The sequence below is a fragment of the Mobula hypostoma genome, chromosome 6, assembly GCF_963921235.1.
Source record: "Mobula hypostoma chromosome 6, sMobHyp1.1, whole genome shotgun sequence".
In the NCBI taxonomy this organism is placed as follows: Eukaryota; Metazoa; Chordata; class Chondrichthyes; order Myliobatiformes; family Myliobatidae; genus Mobula; species Mobula hypostoma.
In genome coordinates, this window is record NC_086102.1 from 34,724,956 (window position 1) to 34,746,784 (window position 21,829).

Consider the following 21,829-nt stretch of genomic DNA (forward strand, 5'->3'; position numbering starts at 1 on the left):
CATGGCGCGCCCTCGCTGGTGCACTCTCGCTTGCTTTCTCTCTCTCGCTCAAAAAAATTGATTTCCGTGATATTGTATATAATTTGCGGGCATCAGGAAGCCACTATTAGTATGCAGGAGACTCCCGGAAGTTCCGGGAGAGGTGGGACGTCTGTACTTGCCGTGTTTGCAACTGCAATGCAGGGAGATGGATAATAAACCCATTCTTCACAACTTCCTATATTTAACAGTACTTCTGCTCCTGACAAATCTACGTTTTATTTCGGACTTGGGCTGAGTTGACTGATACTCAGCCACTGTGCCACACAGCAATTGTTGAGTCAATGTGTGGGCTTTATTGAAGGCCTGTCGGTGAGGAAAGCGTGCAGCACGAAAGGAAGGTCGCATAAGATTTTTCTACAAGGTTGCCCACCATCTATTAAAGATGCAGTAATGGCGGTTAATGAAATTGTGAGATATTTAGAGATACAGCACGGTAACAGACCCTTCTGGCCGCACGAACCATCGCCGCTCAATTACACCCATGTAACCAATTTACCAACAACACGTACATCTTTGGAATGTCGGAGGAAACCACGGGGTTACGGAGTAAACGTACAAACTCCTTACAGCCGGCGGTGGAATTGAACCCCGGTCTCTGGCGGTGTAATAGCGTTATGCTACCGTGTTGTGTTGGGGCTGGGGGGGCAGTTGACGTTTCGGGCCAAGACCTTTTATCAGAACGAGTTTATTCCTCCGCATAGATGCTGCCTGACTTGCTGAATTTCTCCAACAGTTTGTGTGTTTACTCACGGTTCCCAGCACCTGCAGAATCTTTGCGTTTATGGTGGGGTATCCCTGACACCTGCCTGCAGGAAATGTCTAACAGTAGCTCCTCTCAGACCACGTGATTTTATTGGAGCATACAGAAGGCAGAGAGTGTTATAGGAATTTCAGAGAGGCAGTTAAACCAAAGGTTCAGCCAGATAAGTGTTTCAATACTGCAGTCCATGGTAGCTGACCCCATCTCAAACAAGTTGGCTGTTTCGGAAACCATTGAGAGCTGACTATTCAGAAAATGACAGCAACAACCAGATCAAGGTCAGCATAACAGGCTTGGTTGTGGAGCAGGGTAGGTCAAGGAGCAGGCAAGCAACATTGATGGGTTAATTGTCTGGTTAGGGGTTTATCTTAAGCCAGGGGTGAGACCCTGAGATGGTGTGCTGTTACCCCTGGTGTCAGGATCAAAAAGGATATCTCAGAAAGGATATATTCTCCTTGGAGAGTCCAGAGGAGGTTCATGATGATTCCAGAAATGAAGAGGTTAACATATGTGGACTGTTTGGCAGCTTTGGACCTGTACTCACTGAAATTTGGAAGAATGCGCAGGGATCTCATTGAAATCTACAAAATGCTGAAAGGTCTAAATAGGGTGAATGTGGAGAGGATGTTTCCTATGGTTGGGGGTATCCAGAACTAGAGGGCACAGCATCAAAATTGAGGGACAACCCTTTACAACAGAGGTAAAAAGCATATTTTTAGCCAGAGAGTAGTAAATCTATGGAATGCTCTGCCACAGGCTATGGTAGAGGCCAAGTACATGTGTATATTTAAGGCAGAAGTTGATTGTTTCCTGATCAGTCAGGGCATCAAATGATATGGCAAGAAGGCAGGTGTAGGGGACTGAGTGGGATCCAGGATCAGCCATGATGGAATGCTGGAGCAGACTCTGAGCCGAATGGCTTAATTCAGCTCCTATGTCTTATGGTCTTGTGATATACAGGAGGCCACACCGGGAGCACCGGATACAATAAATGACCCCAACAGACTCACAGGTGAAGTGTCACCTTCAAAGAAAGTGAAGCCCCTTTCTTTGAAAGAAGACATCTCCTTCTTTCTGGAATGAAAAGCCTCATCCTGAGAGCATATGCAATGGAGATGAAGGAATTGAGAGAATGGGATGGCATTTTTACTACCATTCAGGGCCCTAATCAGTCCTTCCAGCTAAGTCAACACTTACCTGTATGCCTATTGGGGTCATCTACTGTATCCAGTGCTGCTGGTGTGGCCTCCTGTATATCGGTATGACCCGACTGAGATTAGGAGACCGCATTGCTGAGCACCTATGCTCTGTCCCCCAGAAAAAGTGGGATCTCCCCGTGCCCACCCATTTTAATTCCACTTCCCATTCCCATTCCAACATGTCAGTCCAAGGCCGCCTCTACTGTCATGATGAGGCCAAACTCAGGTTGGAGGAGCAGCACCCTGTATTTCCTCTGAGTAGCCTCCAACCTGATGGCATAGACAACGAATTCTTTAACTTCCGGTATTGCCCCCCACCTCACCCTTCCCCATTTCCAGTTCCCCCTGTTACCTTGTCTCCTTACCTCCCCATTGCCTCCCTCTGGTGTTCCTCCACCTTTCTTTCTTCCATTGACTTCCGTCCTCTCTTATCAGAATTCCCTTTCTCCAGCCCTGTGTCTCTTTCACCGATCAAATCCCCAGCTCTTTACTTCACCCTCCCCTCCTCCCAGTTCCCCTGTCACTTTGTGTTTCTACCTCTGCTACCCCCACCTTAAACTCTGACTCCTCATCTTTTTTCTCTGGTCCTGATGAAGGGTCTCGGCCTGAGCTGTTGACTGTACTCTTTTCCATGGATGCTGCCTGGCCTGCTGAGTTCCTCCAGCATTTTGTTTGTGTTGCTTGGATTTCCAGCATCTGCAGATTTTGTCTTGTTTATGATTGAAACACAAACTGTGTTACTGCTTTACAGAACATCTGTTCAAATCATCGTGATGACCTGAGCTTTGGTTGCCTGCCATTTAAAATCTGTCCCATTCCCATTCTGATCTGACTTTGGCCTTTTAAGTTCAAGAAACAAATCTTAGTCATTGCCAATTTTAGGACTTCACATTAAATCACTGATTTTAGACAACCGGCCTTTCCGCCTGATCAGAACTAGCAGTCAGTCATCCATCTGAAACATTCACTCAGTTTTTCTCTTTCCACAAATACTACTACCTGACAGACTACTTACAGCATTTTCTGTTTTATTTCACATGTTATGCCAAAACTATATGTAGTTTTTTTCACTTTTCAAGAATAAGGAAAATACGTTGCTGACAAAAAAATTCAATAACCAGAGTACGTCAATCATTTCTCCAAAGACCAACTTGTGGCAGCAACTTTTCTAATCAGCAGAGATCTGGAGTTCTGGGATTGTGAAATTCCAAACAATAGTGGAGCAGAAGCTCTGGAAAGTGCTGTTTGCAGATTTCTTCCAAGAAGTCTTTTGTTGATTAATTGCATGAACTAGATAAGTATTTTTTAAAAATTTCAAAGTCCCTCGTTGTCTGAGGAGTATTTGATTACAAATGACCAAAGTTGTTTCCATGATACACTTGTGAAGCTCAACAGCCAGCTGGTGCATTCAGATGCCATGATAAAGGAGGTCATACTTTGGGATGTTTCTTGGATCAATAGGGCTGTGTACTATTAACTTTCCACGCATTGCTCCACGGAATATTACTTCAATTAAATCTATGAAGTCTTGCTTGGTTTTGAAACACCCAACAAACTTTGTATGGTCTGGAGACCTTAAAAAAAAGAGTAAACACTTGAGTTTGCTTTTGTGTCCACAATTTACAATGATCCAAAGCACTGCAGCACCCACAAGTAAGCAGATAGTGAAGGAACTCGAGGAGAGAATGAAGCTGAATGCATTAAAGATAGTCAGAGCAATGTAAACTTGTGATTGAAAGTAAAAATAGCTGGGGTAGCATAGCCAATCACGATTTTAACAAAAGGACAGGTTTTGGGCTGATAGTGAAAATTTGGAATGGATGAAGTTAATTGAGGCAAGGGATAGAGGATGAAAGTCTATTCCACAGAGCTTTACAATAGTTAAGTCTGAACTGGATGAGGATTGAGTAACAGATATATCAATAGAATGGTGGAAGTAGACATGTTAAAGGTGGAAATGGATGGGTTTTTGATGGAGCTAACAGAGGGAAGAAAACTATGTTTGGAGTTAATTAGAACATAAAGATAAAAGAGAGAGATGGAATGCAATCAATAGCATGGTTATGAAGTTTCTAGTGGAATCCAAAACTAATCTTATCTCTTTGTTTACATGCAATGAAATATTTCATCAAAACCCAGATAAGGAAACAGTGTCAGAAAGATTTTAGAGAAGATGCTTGTATTCCATCTATGTAGTGTCCAACCTGATAGCATGAGTATCGATTTCTCCTTCCGGTTTAAAAAAAAATTCCCTTCCACTCTTCTATTCCCCACTCTGGCCTTTTACCTCTTCTCTAACTGCTTACACCTCCTCCTAGGTCACCACCTCCTTCCACGGTCCACTCTCCTCTCCTATCAGAATCCTGCATCTCCAGCCCTTACCTTTCCCACCCATCTGACTTCACCTATCACCTTTTAGTTATCCTTCTTTCCCTCCACCACCTTTTTATTCTGGCATCTTCCCCCTTTGTTTTCAGCCCTGCAGATGCTGGAATTTGAAACAAAACCAGAAATGCTGGTAGAATTCAGCCAGTTAAGCAACATTTGTGGAAAGAGAAACCCACCAATGTTGTGGCGCAGTGATCCTCAGTTTTTGGGTCCATCTGTCACCATTTAGTCTCTGATTTACTTTTGTACCAGTACTGATGGACCTGTCCCACAACTTCAGTATTGCAAGATGGAGAGAATATAGAGAATATTCAACAGGATGTTGCCAGATTGGAGGACTTTAGCTATGGGGAGAGAACATATTGAAATGTATATGATTGAGAGCCATAGGTAGGGAAGGTAGACACACTTTTTTCTGTAGTAGGGTTTCATAAGCAAAAGGTCATAGGTTAAAGGTGAGAGGAATTTTGAAGGTGATTTGAAGATTATTTTTCTTTACAGAGGGTAGTTAATATCTGGAACATTCTGTTGAGGAGGTGGAGTCAGAAAAAATTACTAACTTAAGTATTTAGATAGGTACTTCAATAAGTAAGGCTTTGAAGAATAAAACCCTACTGTAGGCAAATGTAAATGTAAGCTTCAGCTACAGCAATGGATTTAGGGGTAGCTGGTTACTGAAAAATAAAGATTTTAAGTGACTGTTTATTATTACAAAAACTACAGTGTAATTGACAAGATTGTTAATTTAAAAAGAAAATGAAAATCAGATATCTTTACGTAAACCGTTTCTCCCATTCAGTAATGCAACTTGGAATAATGAAGCCTCAATTATTATTCCTGCACCTCCATATTTTAATTGTAGAAACAATATCTTACCCATAATCCACTTTCATATGTTGGCCATTAAAGAAGAACACTGTAGAAGGAATATAGCTGATATCAAAGTAGCGGGTATATATTGGCACACTGTCAACATCCACCAGGTAAATGGCTGCCATTTTACTCAGATCATGAGCAGTCTTTGAAAGCTGGTAGAACAATGAAAAAAAATGTTATATTAAGAAAATATTGGAAGTGACACATCTACCTTAGAAAGCATTTTAGAAGAACAAGTTTCTCAACTATTGATCATTTTGGTTTCATTTGGAGATACGCTTACTAGTTTGTAAATTAAAATAAATGTGGATTGATATCCTAATTTCAGATAACTCCTACAATTTTGTTCTTTCCAGTTTATATTTAATAAGCTCGGCCTACTCCTGCCAATGATTTCTGGCTTTCACGAGTGAGAAAATTTCATCTTGAGTTGTACTTGAATAATACAAAATAAGATAATATCCAGAGTTGGGGGTACAAGGTATCATAGAAAGGGGATCTTTAACACAAAGCAGCTTCAGATATTGTGAAAACTTTCTGGAAGTTTGCTTCATACAGTATTAAAAGGAACTGCCTTTAGAACAGAAAATGCTCTTTTAGAGAACAGGGGTATCAAAAACATCTTCCCTCACCCTGAAGAAGTTAGCAATGTGTTGATATATGACAGTTACTGTAGGTTAACAATGATATGCTAATAGAATGCAAAAACATTTTAACCATCATTTTCCTTTCACAAAGCATGTTACTGATGGCCTGCTGAGGTAAAATTTCATCAATATCCTTGCCCCAAGCAACTTTTATGTAACCCTAAATCTATAAGGTCAAGTCCAACTGATGGCAGATTCTCTCATAAATTATGCCCCAAATTTTGTATCAATAACAATTCCTTCCTATTGTATTAATTAGTAAAATATTTCAGCAGCTTCCCAAGTGGGATGCCAGGAAACAAGAATGTAAGAACCAGGAGTAGACCAGCTGGCCTTTTGAGTCTTGGCATCTGTCAAGATCATCATTTTTATCTATTCCAGTTCAGTTTTCTTGAATTCTCCCTATATCTTCTCCATTGATTTTCTTAATATCTAGAACTCCATCAGTCCTCAATGAATTAATTGACAAGAACTATCATAGCTGTCCAAGGTAGAGAATAGCAAAGATCTACTACCTTCTGTGTGAAGAACTCTCTCTACGTCTTATCCTAAATGGTGTCTCCCCTATTCTGAACCCATGATTCTAGATTTTCAGACAGAAGAAACATCACATAGTCAAGCCTTGTAAGAATTCTGTATGACTCATTTATCACTCATTCTTCTAAACTCTACAGTGCATAGTCCTGTATTAATCTCTTCTCATAGAGCAAACTCGCCAGTGCACAAACTAGTTTGTTGAATCTTCATTATCCTCCCTCTCTAGCAATGTATCTCTTTGGGTAAGAAGACCACAACGATGCAGAGCAATGGAAGTGTGATCTCACAAAGACAGTAAATAATTGCAATGAAACATCTTTACTCCCGTAGTCAAATCCTTTCATAATACAGGCCAAGATGATGTACCATTTGCTTTCTAAACACTTCTTGTACCTACAGTTGCTTTCAGACACTACTGGGCCTTTTGAACACCATTATTTCCAAACCTGCTGTCATTTAAAAATACTCCACTATGCTGAAATAAATGACTTCACATTTTACCACCTTATATTTCATCTTACATAATCTTATTCACTCACCTAGTTTGTCTATATCCCTGTGAAACTTCTTTACAGCTTCTTCCCTACACAGAATCGCAACTAGTTTTGGATCAGCAAACATGGAAATATGATATTTGTTCCCTTCATCCATATCTGCTTCATCTACCTTAAGTGCGCAATTACTTATTTTTGAACAGTGACCCATAGTTCTAGACCAGAGGTCCATGAACCCTCTGTTAATGTTAAGGCTCCATGGCATAAAATAAGGTTGGGAATCCCTGTTCTAAACTATCTTTACAAGAGAAGACACCTCCTCCAACTCCACACAGTCTAGACGCCTCAGGATCTGTTAACTAGTTGTCATTCTGTGTCATGCCATCCCAGTTCCACGTTTTCTAAACTTGTTGACCACTGTTCAGTGTGAGACCATTTCAAAAACCTCCTCAAAATTTAAATACATCGTAAACACTTTCCCCCCATTATCCTTTCAACTAGTCATATTAATAGATTAGTCCAATACAATTTTCATTCATAAATCCATGCTGTCTCTGTTCAATCCTATTATCCCCTCTTGTTCTCGTCAACATGGGCTCCAGCATTTCCTCTGCTTCTGATGTTAGGCTAACATGTCAGAATTTCTCCTTCTCTCTTCCACTACTATTTTTATAGTGAAAGAGAGAAAGGAGTAAGGCAGGTTAACTGAGATGACCAAAAAACATTGTCAAGGAGCAGTCTTCAAAGACCCTGTTGAGAGCAATAAAAAAGTGAGCAGATTAGAGAGGGAATCCCAGAGGTTGGTGCTGAGACTGTTGAAGACATTCATGCCAAAATGATTAAAATCAAGAAGGATTGAGTCATAGCAAAGTACAGCACAGAAACACGTCTTTTGACCCATTTAGTCCGTGCCGAACCATTAACCTGCCTAGTGCCGTCGACCTGCACCTGGACCATAGCCTACCATCCACATACCTATTCAAATTTCTCCTAAATGATGGGATCAACCCCACATTCTCCACTTGTGCTGGCAGATCATTCCACACTCTCACCAACCTCTGAGTGAAGAAGTTCTCCCGCATATTGTCCTTAAATATTTTATTCTTCACTCTTAACCCATACCCTCTAGTTCTTGTCTCACCCAACCTCAGTGGAAAACCTTGCTTGCATTTACTCTATCTATACCCCTCATAATTTTGTACACCTCTATCAAATCTGCCCTCAGTATTCTATGTTATAGAGAATAAAGTCCTAACCTGTTCAATCTTTCCCTATAACTCAGGTCAAATCCCGGCAACATCCTTGTGAATTTTCTGTGCATATTTTCAATCTTATTTACATTTTTCCTGTAGATAGGCGATCAAAACTGCACACAATACCTGTATTCCAGAAGAGGCCTCACCATCAACTTATACAATTTCTTGTACTCAATACATTGATTTATGAAGGCCAATGTGCCAAAAGTTCTTTACGACCGTATCTACCTGTGACGCCACTTTCAAGGAATTATGAACCTGTATTCCCAGAGCCCTCTGTTCTACTGCACACCTCAGTGCCCTACAGCTCAGCTGGTTGATCCTCCTAAAGTGCACTTGTCTGCATTAAGTACCACCTGCCAGTTTTCATTCCATTTTTCCAGCTGGTCCAAATCCCACTGCAAGCTTTGATAGTCTTCCTTGCAGTACACTACACCCCCGATCTAGGTGTCATTTGCAAAGTTGCTGATCCAGTTGACTAGAATCAGAATCAAGTTTAATATCACTGGCATATGTCGTGAAATTTGTAAACTTTGCGGCTGCAGTTCAATGTCATGAATTACATTTATATATAAAGTACTTAAGTTAAAATAAGTAGTGCAAAAAAACCAAATAATTTTTTTAAAAAATCATCCAGATGGTTGATAGAGACGACAGATAACAATAGACCCAGCACCAATCTCTGCAGCACTCCACTAGTCTCAGTTCTCCAGTCAGAGAGACAACCATCTACAACCAGTGTTTGACTTCTTCTGCTAAGCCAATTTACTACCTCATCTTGAATGCCAAGTGACTGAACCTTCTTGACCAACCTCCCATGTCAAATCAGTGGAAACATCGACTGCCTTGCTTTCATCGATTTTCCTAGTAACTGCCTTGAGATTGGTTAGACACGATTTACCATGCACAAAGCCATGTTTAATGAACATGAACAGGATTGGTTAAGTACGAGGATACAGGATGGGTGGCCACAAAGGAGTCCGAAAACAACGATTATAATTTTAAAACTTGGATGTTGGCATTTCCAGGTAGACAGATAACTGGCCTACCTGACTGAGAGTTGGACATCAGATGAATGTGCTTTATTATTGCCAATAATCCTCAAATCTCGCACATAATAAATCACTTCTGAAATATAATGGCCATTACAAGAAGTATCTCTACACAGCAACGCGGCACAAAAAGCAGATTACTTATTTTTCAGTGATTCTGGTATTTTGAGTAATTGCACCCATTTTCCACAAAAGTAAACAAATGGTCTTGTTTGATAGACCGCATATTCAATATTCCCACACTACTGCATTGACGTGACAACAGAGATTATACAAGAGAAATGGCTTTGTTTAATTTACTGACAATTTCATCGAGATGCAGACAGACCGGGTCCTGATCGCGGCCAAATCGCAGAACCAGCACCCTCTCCGCCACAGTCTTTATAATATGATCAACATCTTTCTTAGTTTGTAACTTTGGCAGGAAGAAGCTCATAGTCTCAGTACTAAGACAAAGAAAAATCTAATTGAAATGAAGAGTTACTACAGAGTTCTCTCAGTAAACTGGGCGGGGAGACTAATCGAACCGGATGCTGATCTTCCCCTCCTGTGGCAGCCTCAAAATCATTCCCCGGGAACACGTTTCAAGGGAATTTGATCAAAGTAAATTTTACGCGATCAGGAATGGCCTAACCCACGAGTACATTAATATAAAATTTCTGAAGAATGCTTGCGCCCATATAAACACTATCACATTTTTGCGGTCAAATAATAACTACTGATGAGGGCCTGCTGAGTTCCTCCAGCATTTTGTGTGTGTTGCTTATTAGGGTTCCTAGTTAAACGAATCTCTCACATGTAGCGCAAGGTTACTAGAGCAATTCCATAGTTAACATGACACACTGATTTTGTTTTTCAAAAGAAACTGCAAGATTTCATGTGAAATGTGCTGATTTTGACCGTGAAGAGAGTTTGCGGAAAGAAGGGGAGCTGAACGGGACGGACAGACACCACGTGAAGTGGAGGGAGTTTCATGGGTTGAGATCCGGCTAGGTTTTGGACTCTAATTTCATTTCGGAATCTCAGCCTGAACTTCATTCGTCTTTCTAACAGGTTCGGAATGATTTTTCTTTATGCAAATACAGTCTCCATTTCTGAGCAAGGCGCCTAATACTTCTTTAATTATAATGTGAATGATAACGTTGTAAACAAATGCCGGATAATTTACAGAAACATTCATTGAGTCTGTAAGATGTTTTCTGTGCTTTTCATGTCACCACCTTCTGAATGCAATTTGTCGTCAGTCTTTGCTGAGCCCATTACAATCGTGGTGTTGTTGCATTCAGTATTTTAAATTAATCAGGTTTCCATAAGCAAATGCAATACAGTAAGTTCCGGTATTGTGCTTGTACAATCATTGAGTCCATTCTGAATTGAGCGATACATTTTTAGAATGCAACATAGCGTATACAGGCCCTTCGTCCCATATTTCGCTAACCTTTTAACCTAACCCCTCCCTCCCTCAAGCCTCCATTTTTCTTTCATCGATGTGCTTATCTAATGCATCTGCTTCTACCGCGACCCCGGCAGTATGCTTCATGCACCGACCTATTTCTGTGTATAAAAAAACAACCTCTCATATTCCTCCCCCATACTTTCCTCCTTCGCCTTTAAAGTATGATCTCTCGTGTTAGTCATTGCCGTCGTGGGCAAAAGGCGGTGGCTGTGCACACCATCTATGCCTCCTATTATTTAATTAGAGATACAGCACAATAACAGGCCCTCCCAGCCCACACCGCCCAATTACACCCCTGTGACCAATTAAGCTACTACCCATCTGCCTTTGGGATGCGGGAAGAGACCCACTCAGTGATGAGGAGAATGTACAAGCACCTTACAGACAGTGGCAGAACTGAACCCAGATTGCTGGTGCAGTAATATTGTTATGCTAGCCACTACACCGCAGTCAAATTTCTTCTCATCCTCCTTTGTTCCAAAGAGAAAAGCCCTTGCGCGCTCAGCCTTTCCTCAAGAGACGTGTTCTGTAATCCAGACAGCATCCTGGTAAATCTCCTCTGCACCTTCTCTAAAGCTTCCACTTCCACATGCAGGCAAAGCATGTCATCGCCAGTGCTGAAAAATGGAGCAGGTGTGAGGGATACTGTGGCCAACTTCTCATATTGGAACATCCAGTATGTGATATTGGTGGAGACGAAATCAGAGTCAATAACATATTTGTAGAGATACAACACTGCTCATGATTTTGTGAAGGACATGCATGAGGACGACTTCCCATGCAGTAACCTAAAATTTAAAAAAAACTTAATTCAAGCTCCCTGGAGAGGCTTCAGGGAGAGTGTAAGAAGTGTAGGTCGTAGAAAACATTCTTATACCCAGATTGATTATAACTTGTAACAATTTAGTTATACTTAGTTCCCAGTCAGATCCCAATGGATGTGTTGTTAATAATGAATATGGTAGATTTGTGTAATTCCATTCCTTCCACATACAAAACTTTAAAATTCCTTTGGTTCAATCAATTTAGGCTGAGTTCTGGGACCTATAGATTACAAAAAAATCTGTGTTATCCCTAGATAAGAAAAAGAAAGAAAATAAGCAACATTTAATACTTTTGATCATTACTGATTTCTGTATATGACTGGATAGTTGAAACCCAGCAATTTTCAGTTTTTAATACTCATGTCGTGGCCCACATGTAAATACCAAAGATCAGCCATTATTTATAAAACCATGCTTCAGTAACAAATTAACAGTTTCAGAGAAGAGATGATAAGTTGGCCTGGAAAAAATCCTAGCCGGTTGAAATTTTGATAACTTTATTGTTTTTGTTTCAAGTTATGAAAAAAATCACTTGGAAACATGGTATAAAGCAAAAGTATGGATGCCAGAATGATAATACTCAACAGTGGATGTTGAAAATCTGCAATAATACGGTAATTGGGGGAATAATTCCACAGAAGCTTGGGGAGAGAGAAAAAGGGTTAACATTTCAGGTACCTTTCACCGGGAATAATTAGAAACAAGCTGGTTTTAAGATTCTGTAGACATGAGGAGAAAAGAACTAAGTGGGAGGGGAGGTCTCTTATAAAGTGGAAGGCAGGAAATGTTATATGTTAGAAAGAAAACATTTTAATGCAAAGTGATAAAAGTCCACACAAAATGTAAATACAGAATAATTATTTGAATTTTACCAAAAAAAATTGAGGGGAAATTTCTGGAAATATGAAATGAAAGTGCTAAATATCTGAAATTGTTGAACTCATTCTTGAGTTCAGAGACCATAATGTGCTGAGTCAGAAAACAAGGTGTTGTTTCCTGGCAGTGCTCTGCTGGAACACAGTAAGAGGTGAGGATGGATGAGTCTATGTAGGAGTGAGATGGCAGGAAACTTGGGCTCCCATTTGAAGAATGAACTAAAGTGTTTCACAAAATTGTGATCCAATTGGGGTTTGGCCTTTTGAGAGTAGTGAAATAAGTTGCATGAAACCAGCAAAGTAAACTTGGATATTACTTCCTCCTAGAAAAATAGGCAGCTCACTTTTACTTTGTATAGATTATTTCAGTAGTTCCACATAATATGAGAAAAATTATGCAACATACATCCTGACATTCTTGTTCTTCGCAGACATCCACAAAAACAGAAAAGTGCCTCAAGGAATGAGTGACAGTAAAAATGTTAGAACCCCAAAGCCCCCTACTCCCCCTCCCCACGCACAAGCAGCAGCAAAGCAATGACTGTCCGCACCCCCCCGCCTACTTCTGCAAAAAAAAAGCATCAGCACCCTCCACCCACCAAGCATGCCCCAAGGAATCTCCCAAGGAAAGGTTTGTCTTAATTTTTCAGAACAAGCATATTGGCTGTAAACATAAAGGTAGCTGTCATGAGGCTCTGCTATCTTTTAAACAAAGATGTCCTGCCATGTCACAATTCAAAAACAGCACCATTTGTAAGGGAGATCGTATTTAATAGAATTTAATGTAACAAACTCCATACTTCTAGAAATGTATGATTTTAAAGAAGTGGAGAGCACTGTATTTCAGACAAAAGATGTAGCAAGAATTTGGTGTGACTTAATTTGGAAATATCTTTTGTAATTCTCTTAATTCTTTTGTCTTAATTACAGGATTAAATATTGTGCTTGGATTTCTTCGAACATTATTGATTATTTGGATTATAGGAATTTGTTCTTTCAGTATACCGTACTATGTGGCTGCAGGTTACCCATCTCTTCCAAAACCTTGGTAGACATTGCAATGTACAAGTAAATACATGGGTAAAAACTAAAGCAGGTTTGGCCAGGCAACAATTTATGCTCCACACCAGGAGCCTGATTCTTTCGCCATGTCCAAGGACTGAAGAAAATAATGTCAGGCCTGACAAAATAGATTTAGATTTTTGGAAGACTGTCCTGAGAGAAACTACAACTGAAGCTTCCAAACAATTACCCTCTGAAGGCCTTGGGGACTCGTCCCTTGCTGCCACAAGAGAACTAATTCAAATGTGGCAATTAGCTGGGAAGGTTGTTCCAGAAAACATAACAGATGAACAGTTAAAAACCTTTCAAGAACTGTCTACTAAATCTGCAAAGAAAAAGTACCTGAAGCATTTAGCAATCAAGGAAGGGAAAAAGAAAGCTACAAAAGAGAAACAAAAATTAAAGCAAGAAGCAAAGCTGTTACATAAAGAAGTCAAATGTGAGGAAGGAGTTGCATTAAAGAATACTTTTCTTTTACAACTATGGCAACGGTCTTTTGATCTAATGTACAATTGGAGGGCAGCCCAATCTATGGTATTTGGACAGCCACTGGTGTTTGATATGAGTTATGAACACTATATGAACCGTAGAGAAATGGAGAATACTGTCTCTCAGCTGATGGAGGGTGAAGGATGCAACAGGAGATCCTTGGACCCATTTCACTTGCATTTCTGTAATCTTGGCTCAGATGGAGGCTATCATAGAGAGCTTTTGAAACGCTATGGAGATGCTTGGCATAATCTCTTAATTACGGCAACACATGAGTCGTATGTTGACATTTTTCCCAAAGACAAGCTTGTGTATTTAACTGCAGATTCTCCTTTTGTACTGAACACATTTCAGCATGATAAAGTCTACATCATTGGATCCATTGTTGATAAATCAATCCAAACAGGATTATCTCTTGCAAATGCAAAACGTTTGAAGTTGGCAACTGCACGTCTTCCTTTGGACGAGTATTTGAACTGGAACAGCGGTGCAAAAAATCTTACGTTGAACCAAATGATCAACATTTTATTGACTGTGAAAGAAACTGGCAACTGGCACAAGGCCCTCAAATTTGTTCCACAAAGGAAACATGAAGGATTTTTATCAGTCCCATTACAACAAAGATACAGTAGTAGAATCAGAAAACAACATACGTTAAATAACAATGAACCAGAAAAGAAAGCTAAATGGCAAAAGTCAACTTCAGATGCAAATCTTCATAAAAGAAAACAATGGTGGATGGATGTAGATTAAAGATCCCAAAAATATTTTAAATACTGATTCTACTACAAAAATTACCTTTATTGATTCTCTTCAATCTTCATGATGGATTGCTGTCAAATAATGTAAATTTTGAAAATGATAAAAATATAATTTTAAAGCACACCTTCCCCTGTTCGGTGCACTGATTATAAACAACAATTGTCAGGTAAACTATAACAATAACAATTTCTGCCTATCTCCTTGATTAATAAATAACTGGAAAATTCCAGTTTTGTATTTGAGTTAGCTGATTGATTTCAGGATTTTTGCAGGACATACTGCCTTGCCGTTCTTACTGTTAATAAGGATAGGATTGAGCTGGTTCCGATGCCCCACTAGTCCATCTGGCACCCCAGTAATAGTTGTTACCTGAAGACCTGCTTGGTCAAGGAACAATCAGAAAAATGCCAAATGTTTCAGAGGAGGGAAGAAGTTTTGCATAAAATTTACTGGTGATAAAAGAACACATTAAAAATGTTATCCCCAGAGCATAATTGTTCTGTATTCTCCAAATAGTTGATTTGGTTAAGGAAGGAGCAAGGGGTATAATATTTGTCCTTAATTCCTTTCTAATTGACGACACCAAAATAAGGGTTCTTGCCTTTGATTGTTGCTCAGTGTTAATCATTTTGCAAATGATTAGCATCTGGAAGCACAAATAAAATGCACAACATATGCTCAGCCATACAAAAAAAAAGAATATTCAATTTTTGCAATTTATATATATGATTTTTAAATTTGTGAAACATAGGTGTACAGACAAGCTTGCACAGGAAATCTAAAACTTATTTCTTGTAGACATTCTTGTATTAGGTATTAAAAATGTAATTGGTGGAGGATGTTATCCAAGAGAAGATGGTGCGTCATTATGGAGACCACATTGTGATCACTTCTACCAGTGTTTTTGTGAATGGAAGTATGTGTAATTAGTAAACATGCAATTAGATTAAAATGTATATCACTTAAGACTGGCCTAGCTCAATATCAAAAAGAAAAGCTGTCAGATTTTAAATTAAAATGCCACCCATTTTAATTCCACTTCCCATTCCTATTCTGATATGTCCGTCCAACTCCTCCTGTACTGTCGCGATGTGGCCATACTCAGGTTGGAGGAGCAACACTGTATATTCTGTCTGGGTAGCCTCCAACCTGATGGCACGAACTCCCTCTGCTGCTCCTCCCCCTTTTTTTTTCTTTCATATGCCTTCTGTCCTCTCCTGTCAGACTCCCCCTTCTCCAGCCCTGTATCTCTTTCATCAATCTACTTCCCAACTCTTTACTTCACTCCCCCCCCACCCAGTTTAACCTATCACTTTGTGTTTCTTCCTCCTCTTCCCCCAATCCCATCATTTTTTTCTCCAGTCTTGATGAAGGGTCTCAGCCCAAAACGTTGACTGTACTCTTTACCATAGATGCTACTTGGCCTACTGAGTTCCTCCAGCATTTTGTGTGTTGCTCAGGTGGGATACCTGCCAGGTACTGAGTGATCCAGTACAAGGGATGACCCTGTCCTCACCGATCTATCTGTTGCAGGCACATCTGTCAATGACAGAATTGGAAGGAGTGACAACCACACAACCCCTTCTTCATGTGAAAGTGCTTTCTAATATATTAAAAAAATACAAATTGCTGCAAGAGCTCAACCGGTACAGAAAAATGGGCTGTCAACCTCTATAGAGTTCCTTCAACAGCTTATATTATTTTCTCTCTTCAGATTCCAGCATCTGCAGCCTTGTGCAGCTCGATGCCTCATAATGTTCCGCACCACCATCGCGCCAAATGTGATAGGGAGACAATTTGGATCTGAAAATTGGGCATCTAAAGGCACTGAGGACCATCAACAGCTGAAGAAATGTACACTTCTACTAGCTGTGTCCTCGTGGCCTGACATATCCCTCACTCCACATTACAATCAGACCTGCCATCACTGAAGGTGGAAATGTTGATGAACCTGCCCTCTGTTAGCCCTTTATTCTCTATAATCATTCACAGCTGGCAGTACTGCTGCACTTGATATGATCTATTAGTTGCAGACTGCTTGGTTCTGTCCGTTGCATGTGCTCTTCTGCACGGTAAGCATGTGATCCTATTTTACAGTTCTGATGGTTGATGCGTTTTTAGAAATGCCTGGTACTGTCTCAACATGTCTCATTCTGTTGCTTACGGAGGCAGGGTCATATTAAAAAAGGCTGTGCGGCAACACCCAGAGCTAAGAATTCTCATTTGAACTGTCCAGTTTAGCACAACATTAACAAACAATAAAAATGACTCACATCCTTGTTCACATTGATCAACAAGCAACTGTAGATAAAGAATAATGGAGAGCATTGTAGATGTCTGGATCACAAATGTGAGAATACACAACTTCACCGCTTGGTGACTGAATGACATTAGGCGCAGGGCTGTCCCATAGTTGGCCAGCTACATTGCACAAGCGTCTGTGGACAGGAAGACGGCGATCATGTTCAAGCTAGTGATGGGGCTAGAATCACAGATAAAATCACAGGTACTACTAATACTGTGGTTTGTAACCTACATTCATAATTGAAGGAAATGCTAAGTTTCAGTTAGAGGTTAGTGAAAATAAAAGATGTAATTTTTTCCCATCCACTTTCACGGATCTCCAAGGGGACTGTGGACTCCAGGTTTAAAAACCCCTGCTCTAGTGGATTCACCTGTAGCAATAATTGGAAATAGTCTTGCTCCTTGATGACTGGTTACAGTCGAGAAGCAGGGCTGTGTATAAATGACAACATGGTGCAGCAGAATAAACCAAACCCACTGAACAGCTGAGTTCAAACTTTGTCAACTGGCTGGACTATACCCTTTGCAGAAACATTCAAACTTGCACTCTGTGGCCTCTATCCCTACCACCGATCCCACAATGTCTTTGACCCACTACCATCAGGAGGGAGGGACAGAAGCTTTAGGACTAAGACTACCAGACTGGGTAACAGCTTCTCCCCTCAGGCTGAGAGACTAATGAATACTCTGGCATCACTAAGGCAGTGGGCTGTTTACTGTTCACTGTGCTGCGCACTACATTTTGAATTGTATATTATTAACTTATGGTAATATTTTGTTTTATGTGGTGTGTGTAATATACGTTTTGTGGGTGCACCATAGTCTGGAGGAACTTTGTTTCATTTGATTGTATACATGTACAGTCAGATGATAACTTAAACATGAACTGTCAGCTTGAACCAGTCTGGCCATTCTCTTCTGACCTCTCATTAAGAAGGCTTTTTCGCCCATTGAACCACTGCTCGTTGGATTTGTTTTTTTTTTTTTTTTTTTGGTTTTTCATACCATTCTCTGTAAACTCAAGACTTGTGCATGAAAATACCAGGAGATCAGAAGTTTCTCAAATACTCAAAGCACCCCATCTGGCACCAACAATTCCACGGTCAACGTCACTTAGATCGCATTTCTTCCCCATTGTGATGTTTGGTCTAAACAACACCAGAATCTGGACTACATCTGCATGCTTTTATGTATTCATTGTGTGGTTATATATTTGTATTAATGAACAGGTGTACCTAATAAAATGGCCACTAAGTGTACCTGCCATTTATACATTTTAACGTTAAAAATAACTAAGCAATTAACTTAAAATGCATTTTATTTCAACCCCTTGTGGCTCTTAATTTCATTGTTTGATTGCAAATTGTTGCCTTTCTGTACTCTGTTGTATGCCTCCATGAGGACCACAGTTTAGAAAAAGGCAAAAAAAAAAGAGAAATTTGTGCTGTTTGTCCATACATGGAAATTGCAAAACTTGCTGGCATTTCTAAGCCAAGTGCTCCAAGTCAATGAGTCCAGGTGAAATTTGGTTTCCTGTACTAACAAACTGCTGCACATAAATAGCTGACTCCCTCTCCCTGCATATATGGGACAGCACATTTCAAAGAGATGGCGGCAATGGCTGGTTGACAGGTGTACTCACAAGTGGGAAAAATTATCAGAATCAGGTTTACTATTACAAACATAGGTTGTGAAATTTGGTAGCACTGCAGTGCAAGACATAAAGATTTACTAAGTTGCAAAATTAAGTAAATAGTGTTATAAATAAATAATGATTAGGTGTTCGTGGGCCATTCCAAAATCTGATGCTGGAGGGGAAGAAGCAGTTCTTAACATGTTGAGTGTGTGTTATCAAGTTCCTGTACGTCCTTCCCATGGTGGTAAGGTGATGAATGCCTATCATGATGAATGCTGCCTTTCTGAAACACAGCCCCATGAAGATGTCACAGGTGGTGGTGAGGGTTGTGCCCATGGTGAATCTGGCTGAGTCTACAACCCGCTGCAGCCTCTTTCCGTCCTGTGAATCGGAGGCTCCATGCCACCCTACAAATAAATTCCATTTGAAGTTACAGACAGAGTTGAATGTACATCAGCTCTGGCAGGGTTTGCAGGCTCTTCCAGCAAGGTGAAACCTAACGTCATGAGTGGCTGTGATGTTTCACTCCCAGGTACACCTCTTATGTACACTTTGAAAGAGAGAATAAAACTACATCCCTACAGCATCTGGTGATTTTTCAACCTCTGTCTTGGTGGTTGATGTGAAAACTTCTTTCAGGAGGATGAACCCTCACAAGGCATCAGGCCTTGATGGTGTACCCAATAGGGCACTAAAAACCCATGCCAATCAATTGGTGGGAGTGTTCAAAGACATCTTCAATCTCTTACTGCTGCAGTTGGTGGTTCCAGTGGCTTCAGAAGGGCAACAATCATACCAGTGGCCAAGAAGAACAGGGTGAGGTGCCTCAATGACTATTGCCCTGTTGCTCTCACATCTACTCTGATGAAGTGCTGTGAGAGTTTGGTCGTGGCCAGAAACAACTCGCACCTCAGCAATGGGGGATCAAGTTTATTGTCATCTGATTGTAGATATATACAACCAAACGAAACAACGTTCCTCTGGACCACGGTGCACCCACAAAACGTGCAGCACATAAAACAAAATATTACCATATTAAATTAATTAAATATAATTCGAAGTGCATGTGCAGCACAAGTAAATAGCAAACAGTAACTAGTACAGTAAACGTTTCTTGTCCTAGTGTCATGACCTTGGTGGTGGCAGAGTATTAGTCTCACAGCCTGAGGAAAGAAGCTGATGCCCAGTCTGGCAGTTCTAGTCCTGATGCTCCTATACCTCCTTCCTGATAGTAGTGGGTCAAAGTGATTGTGGGATGGGCGGTAGGGATTCTCAACAATGCTTTGGGCCCTTCGTATACAATGCTCCTGATAAATGTCACAAATGGGCAGAGGGACACCCCAGTGATCAACTCTGGCTTTTACTATCCTCTTGGGTCTTGCAGTTCAATGGCTTGCAGCTTCCATGACACACAATGATGTAGCCAGATAGGACACTCTCAATGATGCTCCTGTAGAAAGTTGTTAGAATGGGGGCAGCGAACATTGCACACCTCAATCTCCTCAGAAAGTGTAGAGGAGGTGTTGTGGGCTTCAGTTTGATCATTACTTATGTGTACACCAAGGCACTTAACACTCTTCACTCTCCCCATAAGAAACAGACTGATGTGCAATGGAGAGTGGTTGACCTGTGCCTTCCTGAAGTCCACAATCAACTCTTTTGTCTTGTCCTCATTGAGACTCAGGTTGTTGTTTTCACACCATTTGACAAGTGCCTCTACCTCTTGTCTCTCTGTCAACATATCATTGTTTCTGATAAGACCAACTGCTGTTGTATCATCAGTGAACTTGATGATGCAGTCTGAGCTGAATCTGGCAGTGCAGTATTGAGTCAGAAACAGGCTGAGCACACAGCTCTGGGGAGCACCAGTGCTCAGTGTGATGGGGCTTGAGATGTTGCAGCCAACTCAGACTAACTGCGGTCTTTCCATTAAGAAGTCCAAGAAAGGGGTGTTGAGGACCTAGGCCCGCTGTAATTTGCCTATCACCACAATAGACCTACAGAGGAAGCAATCTCACTGGCTCTCCGCCCAGTCTTGGACAATAGCAATACCAACATCAGGCTTTGTTTATTGATTACAGCTTAGAGTACAACATCATCTCCTCGGTACTAAGCAATAAGTTCCAAACTCTGGGCCTCTGTCCTTCCCTTTGCAATTGGATCCTTGACTTCCTCATCCGAAGACCACAGTCAGTGCGGATTGGAGATAGCATCTCTTCACTGACAATCAACATTGGTGCACCTCAAGGATGTGTGCTTAGCCCACTGCTCTACTCTTTATACACCCATATCTGCATGGCTAGGCACAGCTCAAATACCATCTATAAATTATCCAATGGTACAACTAGTCTTGGCAGAAATTCAGATGGTGACGAGGCATACAGGAGCAAGGTAGATCAGCTGGTTGAGCAGAGTGCATACATGTCACCAAGAAAACTCTGAGGTTCTATACCCTGCTGGCATACTTAGCAAATCTTAGTAACTGTAAATAGGATCAATAAAAAATTAATTGTGCAAATGCATATGTAAATAAATAACGAGTATGAGATCACAAGAAAAAATCCTTAAAGTGAGAGCATTGGATATGGGAACACAGGAAATAGAATGAGTGTAGTTATCCCCTTTTGTTCAACAGCCTGATGGCTGAGGGGTAGTAATTGTTCTTGAACCTGGTGGTGCATGTCCCGAGGCACGTGTACCTTCTACCTGATGGCAGCACCAAGAAAAGTACATGGCCTGGTTGGTGAAGATCTTTGATGATGGATGCTGCTTTTCTATGCCAATGTTTCATGTAGATATGCTCAATGGTTGGGAGGGCTTTGCCTATGATGTACTGGGCCAAATCCACTACCTTTTGTAAGATTTTCCACTCAAAGGCATTGGTGTTCCTATTCCATGCCAAAATGCAGCCAGAAGGCACACTTTCCACCAGACAACTATAGAAGTTTGCCAAGGTTTTTGATGACATGCCAAATCTCCACAGACTCCTGAGGAATTAAAGGTGCTGTTGTGCTTTCTTTGCAATTATATTTCCTTTTCCTTTCACTCAATGTCAGTAAGAACTAGGAATTGATTGTGGACTTCAGGAAAGGAAAGTCAAATCCTCTTTGAGGGATTAGCAGTGGAAAGGGCGAGCAGATTCAAGTTCACGGGTGTCAACATCTCTGAAG

General features: G+C 40.7%; 2 protein-coding genes across 5 annotated transcripts; one reads left to right on the forward strand and one right to left on the reverse strand.

Moving 5' to 3' along the window:
• Positions 1-3,023: 3,023 nt before the first annotated feature.
• On the reverse strand, positions 3,024-9,794 carry txnl4b (thioredoxin-like 4B). Of its 2 annotated transcripts, none has more exons than XM_063050560.1 (3): positions 9,556-9,794; positions 5,266-5,417; positions 3,024-3,575 (listed from the first exon to the last, which is right to left on the reverse strand). In XM_063050560.1, the coding sequence occupies exons 1-3, from the start codon at positions 9,685-9,687 to the stop codon at positions 3,410-3,412; spliced, it is 450 nt and encodes a 149-aa protein (XP_062906630.1). In that variant the 5' UTR covers positions 9,688-9,794; the 3' UTR covers positions 3,024-3,409. The 2 variants fall into 2 exon arrangements, with proteins under 2 accessions (XP_062906630.1, XP_062906631.1); XM_063050561.1 differs by lacking the exon at positions 9,556-9,794 and adding an exon at positions 9,249-9,530.
• A 37-nt stretch (positions 9,795-9,831) lies between these two features.
• On the forward strand, positions 9,832-18,219 carry trmt10c (tRNA methyltransferase 10C, mitochondrial RNase P subunit). 3 transcript variants are annotated; one of them, XM_063050557.1, is made up of 3 exons: positions 9,832-9,854; positions 10,114-10,304; positions 13,337-16,382. In XM_063050557.1, the coding sequence occupies exon 3, from the start codon at positions 13,418-13,420 to the stop codon at positions 14,708-14,710; it is 1,293 nt and encodes a 430-aa protein (XP_062906627.1). In that variant the 5' UTR covers positions 9,832-9,854; positions 10,114-10,304; positions 13,337-13,417; the 3' UTR covers positions 14,711-16,382. The 3 variants fall into 3 exon arrangements, 2 of the variants coding, with proteins under 2 accessions (XP_062906627.1, XP_062906629.1); XR_010018299.1 differs by lacking the exon at positions 9,832-9,854 and adding an exon at positions 16,434-18,219 and having other exon boundaries at positions 9,885-10,304; positions 13,337-14,885; XM_063050559.1 differs by lacking the exon at positions 9,832-9,854 and adding an exon at positions 12,048-12,145 and having other exon boundaries at positions 9,885-10,304.
• Positions 18,220-21,829: the final 3,610 nt, after the last annotated feature.